This window comes from Pan troglodytes, chromosome 3 (genome assembly GCF_028858775.2).
Source record: "Pan troglodytes isolate AG18354 chromosome 3, NHGRI_mPanTro3-v2.0_pri, whole genome shotgun sequence".
Lineage (NCBI taxonomy): Eukaryota > Metazoa > Chordata > Mammalia > Primates > Hominidae > Pan > Pan troglodytes.
The window spans coordinates 96,585,854-96,603,244 of NC_072401.2; the positions used below are offsets into that span (position 1 = coordinate 96,585,854).

A 17,391-nucleotide genomic window follows, 5' to 3' on the forward strand; every position below is an offset into this window, starting at 1 on the left:
ACTTCATCTTCCATCGCTGATACCCTTTCTTCCAGTTGATTGCATCGGCTCCTGAGGCTTCTGCATACTTCACGTAGTTCTCGAGCCTTGGTTTTCAGCTCCATCAGCTCCTTTAAGCACTTCTCTGTATTGGTTATTCTAGTTATACGTTCTTCTAAATTTTTTTCAAAGTTTTCAACTTCTTTGCCTTTGGTTTGAATTTCCTCCCGTAGCTCAGAGTAATTTGATCATCTGAAGCCTTCCTCTCTCAGCTCGTCAAGGTCATTCTCTGTCCAGCTTTGTTCCGTTGCTGGTGAGGAACTGCATTCCTTTGGAAGAGGAGAGGCGCTTTGCTTTTTAGAGTTTCCACTTTTTCTGCTCTGTTTTTTCCCCAACTTTGTGGTTTTATCTACTTTTGGTCTTTGATGATGGTGATGTACAGATGGGTTTTTGGTGTGGATGTCCTTTCCGTTTGTTAGTTTTCCTTCTAACAGACAGGACCCTCAGCTGCAGGTCTGTTGGAATACCTGGCCGTGTGAGGTGTCAGTCTGCCCCTGCTGGGGGGTGCCTCCCAGTTAGGCTGCTCAGGGGTAGGGGTCAGGGACCCACTTGAGGAGGCAGTCTGCCTGTTCTCAGATCTCCAGCTGCGTGCTGGGAGAACCACTGCTCTCTTCAAAGCTGTCGGACAGGGACATTTAAGTCTGCAGAGGTTACTGCTGTCTTTTTGTTTGTCTGTGCCCTGCCCCCAGAGGTGGAGCCTGCAGAGGCAGGCAGGCCTCCTTGAGGTGTGGTGGGCTCCACCCAGTTCGAGCTTCCAGGCTGCTTTGTTTACATAAGCAAGTCTGGTCAATGGCGGGCGCCCCTCCCCCAGCCTCGCTGCCGCCTTGCAGTTTGATCTCAGACTGCTGTGCTAGCAATCAGCGAGACTCTGTGGGCGTAGGACCCTCCGAGCCACGTGTGGGATATAATCTCCTGGTGTGCCATGTTTTAAGCCTGTCGGAAAAGCGCAGTACTTGGGTGGGAGTGACCCGATTTTCCAGGTGCCGTCTGTCACCCTTTTCTTTGACTAGGAAAGGGAACTCCCTGACCCCTTGCGCTTCCCGAGTGAGGCAATGCCTCGCCCTCCTTCGGCTCACGCACGGTGCGCGCACCCACTGACCTGCGCCCACTGTCTGGCACTCCCTAGTGAGATGAACCCGGTACCTCAGATGGAAATGCAGAAATCACCCATCTTATGCGTCGCTCACGCTGGGAGCTGTAGACTGGAGCTGTTCCTATTTGGCTGTCTCTCTCTTTTTAAAGCACGTAACTTGTTGGTGTTCCTCACTAGTTGCCAGAGGATGAACTAACTGGCCACACCCAGTTTCAGCCATCTTGAAGTGTTTGGTTCCTGCTGAGTGCTCAGCTCAGGGGCTCAACACCACCATCACCCAGAGCCCCCCCCCCCCATATGCTGCCCTGCACCGCTTCAGTGGCCTCCCCAGCCATGAATGCACTGGCACTGCGGGCAGTGAGGTTGCAACTGCCTGTGTGCCAGTGTTGATTAGCAGTATGTTCCACATTCTGCCATCAGCAGCAAGTGCTCACTTCTAGGCTTATGCAATCCCATGGAACAGGGTCAATCCAGGGGTGTGGAGGGCATTTGAAATCTTTTGCCATGGTATGCACAGTGCTGTTGGCTGTGATCATGGTATTTATCCTCAAATACATATATATATGTATTTAGAGACAAGGTCTTCATGTGGTAGGAGGGGCATTTAACACTTCTCTGTCACCCAGGCTGGAGTGCCATGGTGTGATCATAGCTTGCTGCAGCCTTGAATTCTTGGGCTCAAGCGATCCTCCCACCTCAGTCTCCCAAATAGCTGAGACTATCGGTGTGCACCATCACACTGGGCTAATTTGCCTTTTTTTTTTTTTTTTAAAGAGATGATGGGGTCTCACTGTGTTGTCCAGATTGGTCTCAAACTCCTAGGCTCAAGTGATCCTCCTAGCTCAGCCTCCCAAAGTCATGGGATTACAGGTGTGAGCCACCATACCTGGCCCAGTGAGGGATCTTTATATGACCTTCCTGGTTGGCTGGTATGAGGCTGCAAGGTGACCATGTGAAGTGCAGAATGCAGTCGGACATGGCGTAGGGCTGTTCACCTGTGCTTCCACCACTTCACAATCTAATCTCAGGTTGCCCCGTCCTTGCTGTGACTTGACCTGACTCATAGGCTCCTTAGAGTCTGAGCACCACTCACTAGTTCTCATGCCATTTCTAAGGATGCACCTCTAATAGTTATTCTGCTCTTTCTTTTCTTTGATCTCTGTCAGTCAGGCAAAGTCCTCAAAGCCTGGTCCAAAAGTCCTGTGCCCTGGGGCCCCCCTGGGCGAGCATACCCTAGGCGTCAGGCCTGGAGGTCTCCTCGGTGCCTCCCAGCTCTTCTGTGCTCCTCACACTCTGCTCTGTGCACATTGGCTGTATTTGTAGGTTACTGCCTTTTATTTCTCACATTTCTTATGGGTGAGAGTATATCAATCAATCATCCTCAGACCTCTATGATAACACTGTGCCCCACACACAAGAGGCTACTCAATTAATGTTTGTTTGTTGAAATGAGAGAAAATATTTGTCCTTAGTACAGAAAGAAGATGAAGCCAACCTCTGATAGAAGCCCACCCATAGACTAGGGTGTTGAGCTGCCTTCCAACTAAACGTGGAAGTTAAATCCTGAAATGAGAGGCCAGTTGAAGATAGATAGATAGGCATGGATCTTGGGAAGGTGTGCTCACATATTCATGTTGTCCCCATTTTCTTGTGGATAAAGAACTCTCCTCAGCATTTCATGTGGGCATTGAAGTCCTGAGCTCTCTATCCCTGGCTACTCACTCAGCCTATTTATTTCTGTGTAGATGAAACAAGCTCAATAGGGCATCATTTCTTTGTTTCTTTCTCTTATCAAATGGCTGACAACAGCCTTGAAAGTTAGTTAAAGTAAAATACGTTTATACATTTACATTTCATCTAGTAATTTTAGTTGCTATTAGTTCTTCCTTTACTTCCAGGTAAAAGTAGAGTTTACTCTCACAGAATGCTTATTTCAATAATCAATCATTTATAATATCAGTGCCATTGGTCTTTTATGTTATGATTCCCTTATGTAAACATATGATTTTTCAACATTAGTCAAACAGCTGCTATGGGTGATGACACACATATTCAGGACTCCACAGTCCTGAAACAACTTTCTATTCTGATATTTGGACTTTTCCTAAAGTCGCTTAGAAAAAGTAGGTTTTCCCAATGGACATTTTGAGCAGGTTATGGAAAGCAGAAGATGTAAACAGATGAAATGGCTGTAGCAGAGTGATATTACTTTGTACATTTATTTTAAATAAATATTATTTGTGTATACAAAAGTGCTGTGCACCACAACTTAAGAGGTTATAAGATCTAGCAAATATAAAACTTAATTATAATTGCTTTTATTACCTATAAATCTATTATTAAAGTAAAGTAGATGAGAACGGGCGCCGTGGCTCACGCCTATAATCCCAGCACTTTGGGAGGCTGAGGTGGGTGGATGACCTGAGGTCAGGAGTTCGAGACCAGCCTAGCCAACGTGGTGAAACCCTGTCTCTACTAACAAACAATACAAAAATCAGCTGGGTGTGGTGGCGTATGCCTGTGATCCCAGCTACTCAGGAGGCTGAGGCAGGAGAATTGTTTGAACCCAGGAGGCGGAGGTTGCAGTGAGCTGAAGTCGTGCCACTGCACTCCAGCCTGGGCCACAGAGCAAGACTCCATCTCAAAAAAGAAAAAAATGACTAATAAATACTGCCCCCTAAAACTGCACCTTTTTTCAGGGTTCAGAGCTTTCAAGTAAAGCAATGTGATAAACCAACTTGGGGATACATGCTACCTTCTTTTTTCTGGGAGCTAATTTTTGTTTATTTAGTTTTCATTTATTTATATAGGATCTGAGTTTTATTTTTGTGTTTATTTTGATTGATGATGATAGAAAGAAAATCTGAAACCTCAATTGATGACAGGCCCCCCCACGGATTGAAGTAGCAAAGTTGACTCAAAAGCCCTGTTATCCTTATGGCATCAGTGGCACCAGTAAAAATGGTGAACATAGATTAAGTATGTGCTCTGGGCCAAGTTCTGTTTAGAACACTTACTTACTAACAAACATTCTCCCATTTAATTCCCACACTGGCCCAAGATAATATTCTATACCAATTTACAATGGGGAAACTGAGGCAAGAAAGGATTAAGTAATTGGCCCTATCTCCATGGAACAGCCTACTTGGGAATGTCCCATGATGGATGTCTGCCTGTAACTGAAACAAAATAGAAGATGTGAAAAAACTGTAAATTTATCTGTCCTCTGCACCATGTTTTCTTTTGGAGATAGATAGATAATGAGTAGCTTCCTGGTTACTCTCTCTGCACTTGTCTATGAAACCAACAAACAAAATCTTTTATCATCTTTTACATTTTGACATTCATTTGTGCCAATACAGTTAGTTAGTCTTCCAGACATTTTCCTTCTTAAACTTCATCTCTGTGAAATTAAAGCCTTTGTCTCTAGTTAAGGAATCCCTGGCTAAATCACCCAGAGACAACTGGCTGGCCCTTGAAATAATCAGAGTACATGTCGCGCACAGCCTGGTCTCTGGGGTGGGCAACAGGTCCTCTGTCTGACAGGACAGGCCAAGGGCTGTGTAGCTTTATAAATGACGACTGGTGAGTGCGTCCGGTGGTGGGTGGCTGGAGGGAGGGGCAGCACATTTCTGGCAAGCCAGCTCATTCCTGGGAGATAGGACATTGGAACGGGAACCCCAGCCTCACTGCCATCTTGCCCTGTGACCCTAGGAAGGAGCCCTGTTCAGAAGAAAGAAACCACAAATGGAGCCTTTTCTCTACTTGTTTATGGTTTGTCAATCATCTTGTACCCTTTCTTGGAGGTTTTGTTGAGGATCTGGGTCCCAGAACTCTACAGAGTCCATTGTTCTTCAGCGCAGAGGCTTCCTCTCCAACGTCAGTACACCCATCCACACTCCCTCCTCTGCGCACCCAGCACCCGCATTCAAATGCTAACCACAACAGTGGGATTCAGTGACCCAGAAGGAAAAGCCGCAGAGTGCCCCTTAATCCCCCAAAGTCATCTTGACTCCCCTCACTTCTTCCCCGCCCTCAGTTAAATATGCTTGTCTGTCACACAAGGGCAGATGCCTCTGACATGACTGAAGGCTGGTCTCTTTGAGCAGACTGACACCATGTTGCAAAAGAAGTAATCTTTCCTCTGTGTTGCCACAAGAAAGCAAAAGCCCTTAAATTGTGATCACACTATGCAAAACTGTCCTTTTTCTGAAGGGAGGTGGCAGCCCTGGCGCGGGAGAGCACAGAGCAGCTCTCTTTCATTTGTGGCTGCATCTGATCCACCTTTTTAACACGCAGCCAATGTTCATGTGGAACAGAAAGCAAGCATCAAAGGACCAGACCCCCTCACCCCCCTCCAAAATTCCGCAGCCTTTGTTGTCACTGGAGCTGGGTGGTTATTGAACTTTGCAGACCTGCTGGGCCTGGAAAGTGAAAACACCCTCCCGAGCCAGCAGGGGTGGTGCTGTGTGCCTGGGAGATAGGGCTGCGCATCCGAAGGCCTGGCGGTTGCCATGGCACCCTGACACCGAGATCATTCCTTATGAATGTCACCGGGGGCTGTGACTAAAGTTGTTTATGAGTCAAAAGTCTCATCAAACTACAGGAGGAAATGATGACCGCACCTCGGCAGGCTGTGGTGGGAAAGAAAGAAGGATGGAGTGTAGTGGAAGCTGATGTGCTTTTCTCCCCACTCGGTTTGCTAAGGAAGATGGTCTTTAAATATGACATGTGAAGCAAGACAAGCTGAACATGCTGACATTGCATTCGTCACTGTGCATGACACAACGAGGGAGAGGTAGTATTTTAAATCATATACTGGCCCGCTGTCATTTTCACATATGACAATCTTGTGCTTTGTGGCTTAGCACGCAGCACAGGGCTTAGCTCCATGAGGCCCCAAAGAGGCTGCCTTCTGCCCTTTTGGCTTCTTCTCTTCCCTTTGTTCCTCTGGTGTGAAGGGTTATCAATTTTCAAGGCTTTGGATCCAAGGTAACAGATAAGGAAGGTCATGGGCACTTCCTCTTTCCTTAAGGAGAAGTTTTAGATGATAGCAGTGATCACTATTATTTCTGTAATATGGACACAGGGAAATAGCCAACTGAAGTGTGTGAAGATCACAGCAAAGGAAGGCAAAGCTGATGGCCACAGGGGGGAAATATGGAGATTCTACTTCTGTTTGTGGCATATTTCCCCCATCCCGGAGGAAAGTGTATCTCTTTTTATATTTAGAGAATGATAGAGAGAAAGGAGATCAAGAGATTTCTCCTTTCTTCCTTTGAATGGAGAAGAAGAAAAAGGGAGCAGAGAAGCCCCTCTCCTTTCTTCCACTCCACCCAGCAGCAGGTGATTAGGGGAAAGGGAGGAGAGTTGCTGAGAAAGAAGCAGAAAGGGAGGAGAGACAGATGGAGGATGGGGGAACATGGCACGCTAAGGGATGCATGGGGAGAAGTTACTCCATGTGCACGCTCCTTAAATTAAACCTTTACTTGAAATTCAGATCTGTTTTTAAAAGTTAGAACATAATTCTTAAAATTCATGTCATAAAAATTAAGACTTGTTTTTCAAAAAGGATCCCTTAATATATATATATATTTTTTTCTGCAGCTAGCTTCCATTGCTCATTACAAATATTATTCTATTAACAAATAGGATCTATAGAAAGCTTTTGAGGACTTCCCATATGGACTATGTTGAGATACCCTTTTAGCCCACACACTCTCTCTTCCTGAGTGTTGCACTCTCCCCTGATTTCAGACAGACAGGAGCCACTTACCTCTGACACGGTGCAGTTGAGCTGGAAGATCTGCCCTTCTCCTTCCACCTGCCGCACACAGAGTTTGCAAACCAGCTCCACTGTGTTCAGGCTAAATCTTTCCAGAGTGAAGGTGCAGTGCAGGTTTCTTTGAGATCCGCTCCAAACATGGTAAAATGGAATTTCCTAAAGGATATAAAAGTGTTAACCACAATTGAAGGACTACTACCAAAAATAACTCTCAGATGGTCTGCTGCTAGGTACTCTGAGTATCACACCTGTGGCCTCATTTAATCCTCACAACAGACCTATGTTTAAGTACATCCTGGCCCCTTATCACATGAAAAACTTGAGGGCCAGAGAGGTTCAATAACTTACCCCAAATCACACAGCAAGTAAGTAGCAGGGTTGAGATTTGAACCTAAGGAGTCAGCCTCCAGAATCCATGTACCTAACCAGTCTGCCACATGTCTCTAATTTACAACAGGAGCCATTGTAAATGATTTTAAAAAAAAAAGAGTTTATACAATTCCCAAAATAAAACTTGCACACACCAGCCATTGCTCATTAATAGAATCCCTGTCGTGACATTCTGGAGAAAAGCAAAGAAAGTCTAAAGGATACTGCACTGATGCGGCTCCCTTTCATGCTTACATTCTCCTCTGCCCAGGACAGGGGAAGCCAAAACCCACTACAGTTGGAAACTTCAGACTCAATTAGCTGCCACAGAAAAGTTCTTGGCACCAAGCATCGAACAGGCTTTAATTTTCTAAAAGTCTAGACCACCTTACAGAGCCTATCCTAGAATCTGTTTTCAATAAAGGAAAGAAAAGGTTGCCACATAAAAAATGGGAGAGCATGGCTGTCAAAAGCAGTGGCTTCGGAGCCAAATCCAGTACAAATAAGAACCCCTTATTTCGCTTACTTGATAACCTGGGGCAAATTACTTAATCTTTCCATTGCTCAGTTTTCCTATCTGCAAAAGAGTAAACAAAGAGCTTCTCATTCATAGGTCTGCTGGGGTTAAATGAGCTAAACCAATGTATGAAGACAGTGTCCAGCAGATGGTAAGCATTCTGCCAGGCTTAGCTTTAACTAATATCATATTATCATTATCATTAAAATAGTATTTTCTTATAATTGTATAAAAGAAATTACTCCTAAAACAGGGAGATTTATAGTATTTTATGACAACTGCAACACAGAGGAAAGAAGAAAGCAAAGAAAGAGGTATACTGAGTAAGTCAGAAGCCTTCTGTCTCCATCAAGGACTGAGCTGTGCATAGAGAGTCTGGCATGCAACCTCCATCAAAGCTCATGATTGTTAACAAACCAGTAGGCTTGTTTCCCATAATTTATGTGTAGGAACTAGACCAATGAGAGTGAGAATGGAGCCAGAATGTCTTCCCATCAGTCTTCCAGTATGTTCATTGGCTTACATCAGGAAATAGCTACCAGTTCAGTGGCAATGCTGGGGTTTGGGTTGAATTTGCATAAATATCAACATGGATTCACAGCTCTCTGAATATGTCTGACCCTCCTAGGATGGCATATGAGGCTTGCAATCCCATCAAAGTGGTTTTCTCAAGAGCTCAGGCTGACGGATGAAGGAGGGGAAAATTCCTTGAGGGTCATGTGATTTTCCCCCAGGTATATACAAATGACACTTGGGACCAGTATTTTCTTGTCTCTTGTTTAATAATATCCTGGTTGGGTTTTACTTTTACATGCTATTTCAGTTCTCCAAAGTAGGGCTCCCTCTAATTTTTCAATGTAAGGGTACTGGCCTAGGAAGGCTGAAGCCTGATTTGTGTCCCATGGAATAAAAATGTCCTTCTGTTTGTTTCTGTGAATGCATTTCAAGCTGTTTTTACCCATCGATGTGAACATTTAGTATGAAAATTAATTGAAATGATGGATTTGGAAGCCTTTCATTTATTAAAAATAAAACAATGATAGTACATTTATTTAAAGGAAGAATTTTTAAAAAGCATTCCCTCAAATATGTCTGTATTTCTCAAAAATCCTAAATAACCCCAAACTGTTTTGGAGAAACAAGTAATGACATATGATTAATTTCAAGGAAGGGGATTTCCTATGTCTATATAATTTTAGACCTCTTTCTTAGAGATGTCTCCAGACCTTTTGTTCGGCTTGGGAACCTTACCTGATATTTAGCCAGCAATTTGCTCTTCCAGAGGGAATGGGCGATATCGTGAATTGACAGGCGCAGGTTGTGGGTGCTGCCTTTAAAATGAAGAGCCTTAGGTTCTTCTAGGAGCTGTCCTCCCATCTGTCTCTCAAGATGTAAAATTTCCTATAATGACATGCCCCAAACCCAAAGCACGTTATTGATTTGGATCACTTCTGTCAGCTCTCTCATTGAATAAGTTTCTTTACTGCCTCCTGAATGGCAGGCGGAACTTGTGCAACACCTTGAACACCCACTTTTGCAGCCTCGAGACCCTCTAACTAACTAAAACCCCTCCCATTTTGTATGGGACCAGACCCTAATAACAAACTATGTTTTGGCAGTCTACATCACACTGTTGAGGAGCAATTTCAGTACAGTTTGCCCTTTACCGACTGATGAGTGGAGTATTTATCAAATATGGGGGAATAACATCAGAACTCAAAACCAGAGAGCCATAAATTAAAGAAAAAATAGGTAGAAATGTAGACAAACTGATTGATAAGAAAGTAGATTTTCAATTAACTTTTACAAAAAGGGACAAATAACTAGAAGAGATACTCATTCCTTGGACTTGATAAAACCAAACAACAAATAAAAAATTAGAACCTGTTTTAGACATTTAGTTCAATCTCTTATAGTTACTTCAAGTACAGAAATAAAAATATAAAAATTTTGCTTAAAATGATTTATGCATAATTCCCAATTATTAAAAAAATTAGAATATGCTAATTATATATTCTATTAAAGGAAAATATTCCGATACAGATTAGGAAGGTTTTTAAACACCAAATATTGAACTAAACAGTTACTCCAATTACATTTTCAAAAGAATATTTTTATTTATTTCTCGAGAATTGTGGCTGATGAAAAAATTTGCTACATAATTTTCTTATACGATACAGATACAACATAAAGACAGATTCTATATATACTTCCATTTCTCAGGCTAGTTAATGGGAGTTCATGAAGCATTTCCAACTGCAGCTGTAATTATCCAAACAGCAGCAAACCATTAGTTATCAATGAACAAACTATCTTGGGTCTCCTCTGCTGTCTGAACCATCCCTATGCACGTTACTCCTCTCATGCCTTAAAAGTTTTAATGGTACAAATACATAGGAAATGTGTGACCCATTTTAAAATAAGGGTCCAGGAATATATGGATTTTAGAAAAAAATCAAAGCAAAATATAATTTTTTCTTTGGTGCTATTTCAATAAAAAGCAGGGAATTCAAGAACACAGGTGTTCATTCAGACTGTAACATGCATGGATTGGGTACCCACCAGGATACCAAGCACAGGTGGGTCACAGTGGAGGATTTCAGGCATGGGAACCAGATTGCCTCATATTCAGAAAAATGCATCCACCTTGCATTTGTTGAACGAATTCTAACCCATGCACTTGTAGAGCAGTAAGTGTGGTGGCTACCACGATCACTGATTACATGCAAACAAACAGCTCATTTCAAGATGCTGCGTTAGTGGTTCTTAATATCTGTCATCTTTTGGTGAGGCAACTATTCTGAACCATGCAAGCTGCTTGAAGGTCCTATAAGGTGTAAAAAAATATTAGGATAATGTGGAATGTGGTTTCAGGGCGTCCTCTAATTAGTATCTAATGGAAGAGATGAGGCAATAGCACACTGACGTAGACAAGTGTGTGGTCCAGCTGCCTGAGAGTATTGACCTGCTACTTAATGTTGCTGGCTGATGAGTAGCTATGGCTTGTGACAGGAGCCCGAGCAGTCAGCCAGCCCCCAGCCACAGTCAGCCAGACACCTTGACACATATGTTGTGTCATTGTCCCCCTAGTCTGCTGTGCCTGAGCTCAGCAGGCTCCGAGGGTCTCCCGTAGGCCATACAGACCCATCCAGCCTTGAGTCACACACGCTCCTCACAGAACGTGGCACACCCCACTCCATGACACCCCACTCCACGACAAGAATAGAGCCATGTGGAAGTGGAGAAGAAGAAGAAAAGTGAGGGTTAATTGCAGTTTCTTCTGCTTCAGCAGGAAGGCATAATGAGCTTATGTTGCTCATGTTTGGTGTCTAGTTAGCATAATAGAGAAAGCTGATGTTCCCAGTGAACCTGGCACCTGACAAATTCTAAAGCTAAAATGATGTTTGTTTATAAGCCATTAGAAGAAAAGAAACATAATTAGAAATCTTTGAGATTACAGTCATGCCAATCAATCAGTTCCAGCTTCTTTCTTTCCATATGCCCTAATTACCTCATCAAGACGTCTAAAGAGCAATCGATAGTAATTATCTGATTACTATAGATCTTCATTATGTCGAAATTATCTCCCTGGGATGTCTAAAAGAAGATGCATTGTATTCCAGGAGGTAATTGTACCCAACAATGTATAATCCACACCCCATTCCTACAATCAACATAGACTGCCAGAGGATATGAAGAGCATTATCAGTTTTCTTGGCAGGCAGGACATTGAAAAAAACCCAAACTGCCTATTGGCCATGACCTTGAAGTCAGGAAATCTAACACGGCATTTTGAGTGCAGAGTCTTCATGGGAGTCAGCCCAAGAATCAGGCTCAGTTTTTTGTTTCTTCAGCAATGATTTCAAAAGTCATGGTGAAGAATTCTCCCTAGTGGGGAAAAAGTCTAGACTGGCTTGGAGGAGCCCTTTTTTGGATAGAAAGTACCAAGTGCCATTTTAAAGACGTGGGGCCACAGAACACACTCCTTCCATAGTCTTAAGCTCGCCATTTCTCCATCACCCAGGAGTGACACAAAGCTGCAGGACAGGGCTGGAAGGAACCTGACTTTTTTCTCCCTTCCAATGGGACATAAACCCTGGGGAAAGACAAACTGCCCATCAGGACACACCCATGCTTAGAGCAGAGGCTATAAACATGTTTGCCAGAATAGTCTACCAGTCAAAACATCGAGCATGCATATTTATAAATTACATATCTCTATTATCAGTATGTTAATATATTGCATTATAAAATATACATAAAATTTAAAAATACATAAGATCCTGTATTAATCTATCTTAGCATAAAGCTAAGTACTAATACTGTATTTTTTTTGGTCCCAGTGGTTCATTGGGCCTGGGGTGTGTAAACTCCATATTGGAGACTGCTGGCTCAGACAGCTTGTCCTTTCACTAGTACCTGGGGAAGAATTCAGCCCAGCAGTGAAGGATTCAGTAACCTTACCACACTTAACACTCCTTCCCGCAAAGTGGCAACTGGTATCGTTGCACTAAAGATGTTCATGACATAGGAAAGCATAACAGAAAAAAAGGAGAGGACAAAAACCATGGTGTGAGTTAAAGAGATCTCAATCGATCATCCAACAACTCCTGGGAAACGAGTATCATCTAAAACCACACAGCAACAGGAGCTGACTCGTCACATACGGCCAATCTCAAATAGAGTTTTGTGTCAGATGATAGAAGAAGCAAGCCTGCCCGAAAGGCTAATCAGGCTTTGTCTTGTGTTACCATTTTAAGTGTTACAATTTGAGATTTACTCCAGCAGATTCCACTTAAAAATATGCTGCAACTTGTATTTCACACTGCTTGATTTTCTGAATTCTTTGCACATGATCTCATTTTGGTTATTTATATGATACAGATATGTAAGAGGACAGAAAAATAACAAATATACAACTCAATAAGACATGGCTTTACAGTTCAATGTTTTCCTCTGCTTCCTCTTCCTGGGAACATTCATTCAACATCAGTGAGACACGTTAGGCTGCCAGGAACCATGTCAGGTCTGGAGCACACAGACAAGCAAGTCCCTGTCACTGCTTTAAACTGCTAATGGGCTAATGGTTCATGGGGGTTGGGGGGTGACCTGTAAACATGTAACCACAACACAGTATGCTCAGGTCTAAAACCACTTCCAGACAGGCTGCTCTTGAATCACAAAGGTTAGGATATTTCACACACCTTAAAATAGAATATGAACAAAATATATTTAATGTCAGAAGAGTTAGGAAGACTTAAGAGAAATATCGTGACCCTGGAAAGAAATGCTATAGTAAGGATGCGGATCATCTGGCCTCTTTGTTCTCAGAAACCTGAATGTCAAGTTCCTTTGCAGAAGTTGTCCTTCCTACTGGGAGTTCCCCCACCTCAGTGGCCTAGTTTGGCTCTAGGTGAATCCACCTGTTGCTTTGATGAGCTTGCTTTGCTTCTGTGAGAAGGGAGACAGTTTCTGACTTCCTTTTACAGTTCTTTTATTCAAAATATTTTTAGACACCTTCTTTCTTGCTCTGTAGCACAGGCTGGAGTGCAGTGGCGTGATCATAGCTCACTGCAGCCTCGACCTCTGTGCTCAGGCAGTCCTCCCACCTCAGCCTCCCAAGTAGCTGGGACTACAGGCTCATGCCACTGCACCTGGCTACTTTTAAAGCAATGGCAACAAAAGCCAAAAATGACAAATGGGATCTAATTAAACTAAAGAGCTTCTGCACAGCAAAAGAAACTACCATCAGAGTGAACAGGCAACCTACAGAATGGGAGAAAATTTTTGCAATCTACTCATCTGACAAAGGGCTAATATCCAGAATCTACAATGAACTCAAACAAATTTACCAGAAAGAAACAAACAACCCCATCAAAAAGTGGGCAAAGGATATGAACAGACACTTCTCAAAAGAAGACATTTATGCAGCCAACAGACACATGAAAAAATGCTCATCATCACTGGCCATCAGAGAAATGCAAATCAAAACCACAATGAGATACCATCTCACACCAGTTAGAATGGTGATCATTAGAAAGTCAGGAAACAACAGGTGCTGGAGAGGATGTGGAGAAATAGGAACACTTTTACACTGTTGGTGGAACTGTAAACTAGTTCAGCCATTGTGGAAGTCAGTGTGGCGATTCCTCAGGGATCTAGAACTAGAAATACCATTTGACCCAGCCATCCCATTACTGAGTATATACCCAAAGGATTATAAATCATGCTGCTATAAAGACACATGCACATGTATGTTTATTGCGGCACTATTCACAATAGCAAAGACTTGGAACCAACCCAAATGCCCATCAATGATAGACTGAATAAAGAAAATGTGGCACATATACACATGAAATACTATGCAGCCATAAAAAAGAATGAGTTCATGTCATTTGTAGGGACATGGATGAAGCTGGAAACCATCATTCTCAGTAAACTATCACAAGAACAAAAAACCAAACACCACATGTTCTCACTCATAGGTAGGAATTGAACAATGAGAACACATGGACACAGGAAGGGGGAACATCACACACCAGGGACTGTTGTGGGGTGGGGGGAGGCGGGAGGGATAGCATTAGGAGATATACCTAATGTAAATGAGGAGTTAACGGGTGCAGCGCACCAACATGGCACATGTATACATATGTAACAAACCTGCACATTGTGCACATGTACCCGAGAACTTAAAGTAGAATAAAAAAAATTTTTTTTTGTCAGGACAAAGTCTTGCCTTGTTGCTCCTTGAACTCTTGCACTCAAGTAAACTTCCCACTTCAGCTTCCCAAAGTGCTGGGATTACAGGCATGAGCCACTGCGCCCAGCCCCCCTTGTACAGTTCTATCTGCACCCCTCTAACTTTTCCTTGCAAAGACACCCTCAAGAGTAGGTTATCAATAAATGTGTCTGTAGCCCATGCACATCTACACACGCGAACCATCAGTCACCAGAAGCAGGCCACCTGCCTCAGAGCCCAGCGTCCGCCAGGGATCTGAGCAATCCTGTGGGAGGGCCTCTTTCCCCACTGCGGGCGCTGCCTCCAAAGCAGACTGGCCGGCCCAGAGTAAGGGCTATATTGATTCAGGGAGCCTGCTCCAAAGGCAGGGACAAGAGATTCCACAGTAGAAACAAGCAGCTTTCACAATAACCAATTAAACCAAGACATTATCCATGCCAAGCCATTAGCCTGGGCCACTTAAGAGCCACAATAAATCCAGGCTGTTTTAAAGGCTTGTGTGCACAAAGGAGGCACCTCTGGCCTCTACCCAGAATGCTCCCAGGCTCTTAGATGAGAGGATCTCCCCTCGTTAAGGCTTGACAGAGAGGCAGGAGGGAGGATACATCTGCGAGCCAAGCCACTCCTCCACTCTGGTCTGTCCAGCCCCCGAGTTTCCCACTCTGCATTATGTCCGGGTTAGATTTCATCTGCCTCATCTGCTTCTCTTGTTGTCTCTCTGCCTGTTCCTTCCATGCCTGGGCAAATTTCCATTAAGTATCAGGCTCACAGCTATTGCTCACTGGGAGCCCCCAGGCAACAGAGTGGCATATACTTGGATGCTTTGAAGTATATCTATTAGAGTATGACAAGTCTGCCCCCAGGGTCCAGGCTGAAGCTGGGTTACAGAGCCCTGCAAAGTGGTGATTTTGTGCCAAAAATTGTGAGGTGCTAGGGTCCCACAGCAGATCTGGTGGGCTAGTGCTCCGGACCCTGGCTTTGTTGCCTACACCCTCTGCTCACCCTCCCCACCAACCCCACTTTGTGCTCACCCTCCTCCTCTATTCACCTTTCTCCCGTGCTCTCCCTCCTTCCCTGCTCGCACTCCTCTCCTGCTCCCATGCTCACCTGCTCCTCTGTTCGCCTCCTCCTCTGTTCACTCTCCTCCCCAATCACCTCCTCCCCTGCTTACCCTCCTTCCCTGCTCACCTCCTCCCTTTCTCACATCCTCCCATGCTTACCCTCCTCCCCTGCTCACCTCTTCTGCCCACCTTCCTCCCTTCTCACCTCCCCTGCTCACCTCTTCTGCTCACCTTTCTCCTCTGCTCAGCCTCCTCCCATGCTCACCTCCTCCCCACTCACCCTCCTCCCTTTCTCCCCTCCTCTGTTCACCCTTCCCCCTGCCCACCTCCTCCCCTGCTCACCTCTTCTGCTCACCTTCCTCCCCTGCTCACCTCCTCCCCTCCCCCCTGCTAATCCTCCTCTCCTGCTCACCTCTTTGTTCACCTTCCTCCTCTGCTCACTTCCTCTGCTCACCCTCTTCCCCTGCTCACCTCCTCCTTTGCTCACCTTCCTCCCCTCCTCCCCTGCTCATCCTCCTCCCATGCTCACCTCTTCTGCTCACCTTCTTCCCCTGCTCACCTCCTCCCTTTCTCATATCTTCCTCTACTCACCTCTTTTGCTCGCCCTCCTCTGCTCACCCTCCTCCCCTGCTCACCCTCCTTTCCTGCTCACCTCTTCTGCCCACCTCCCCTTCTCACCTCCTCCCCTGCTCACCTCCTCCCCTGCTCACCTCCTCCCCTGCTCACTCCTCCCCTGCTCATCCTCCTCTCCTGCTCACCTCTTCTGCCCACCTCCTCCCCTTCTCACCTCCTCCCCTGTTCACCTCCTCCCCTTCTCATCTCCTTCCCTGTTCACCTCCTCCCCTGCTCATCCTCCTCTCCTGGTCACCTCTTCTGCTTACCTCTTCCCCTGCTCATTTCCTCCCCTTCTCACCTCCTCCCCTGCTCACCTCCTCACCTTCTCACCTCCTTCCCTGCTCACCTTCTCCCCTGCTCACCCTCCTCTCCTGCTCACCTCTTCTGCTCACCTCTTCCCCTGCTCACCTCCTCTGTTCACCCTCCTCCCCTGCTCACTTCCTCCCCTGCTCACCCTACTTCTCTGCTCACCTCTTCCTCTGCTCACCCTTGCCCTGCATAACAACTTGCCCCTCTCTCACTCCAGTGCCCCAAAATTGCACCGCCTTCTTCCTCAAGGCATGTGTTATGCCTTCCAGTTTTTCAAGGGGCAATTATGCTATTTGTGGATTATATGATCCATAGCTTCTTTCTCTCCCTCTCTGCCTCTCTCTTGTTTTCTCTCCAACTACTTTTCTGTCTTTCTTTTCTTTCCCTTTTTAGAAACCATACAGACTAAAGAAAGGATGAAAGAAATGATTAAAGTTAAGTCTCATATAACCCACTGAAATCTCTCTTGAAGGGAAGGCTGGAAGGCGATGAAATCCAGGATGTGTTTCACTCTGCTAGCTTCTTTCTTTATATTGTTTCTGGATGTTATTTCTCCAGGCAGTCTTCATGTTTGAGAGAAACACAGAACCATGCATTGGCTGGATTTACTGCTGCCACGAGGCCAGGCATCAGCAGCAGAAGCATGAGCAGGTGGAGGTAGCTACTGAGGGAAAGTCGCTGAGATCGCTACATGGAGAGGACAGCACAGAAGGCAGGAAGCGAAGCAGTGGCCAGCCTGGCACTCTGGCTGTTTTTTGGTTTGGTTCGGCTTTCTGGCTCCTGGAGATAGAACCGCTCTCCGTGCTGGAGCCGGCACAGGAGGGTGAGTTGTACTGCAGCGGTGCCCCACCTCCACCTTGATTG

At 44.9% G+C, this 17,391-nt stretch overlaps 1 protein-coding gene across 2 annotated transcripts in view; it reads right to left on the reverse strand.

The window, feature by feature from the left end:
- The window catches only part of UNC5C (unc-5 netrin receptor C), a 393,784-nt gene that overhangs the window by 15,220 nt on the left and 361,173 nt on the right, over positions 1 to 17,391 (reverse strand). For both annotated transcript variants that reach the window (XM_009448053.5, XM_526636.9), the window contains 2 exons: positions 9,055 to 9,204; positions 6,909 to 7,073 (listed from right to left, as the gene is read on the reverse strand). In XM_009448053.5, the coding sequence (XP_009446328.2) occupies positions 6,909 to 7,073; positions 9,055 to 9,204 (315 nt within the window). The remainder of the gene's footprint in view (positions 1 to 6,908; positions 7,074 to 9,054; positions 9,205 to 17,391) is intronic.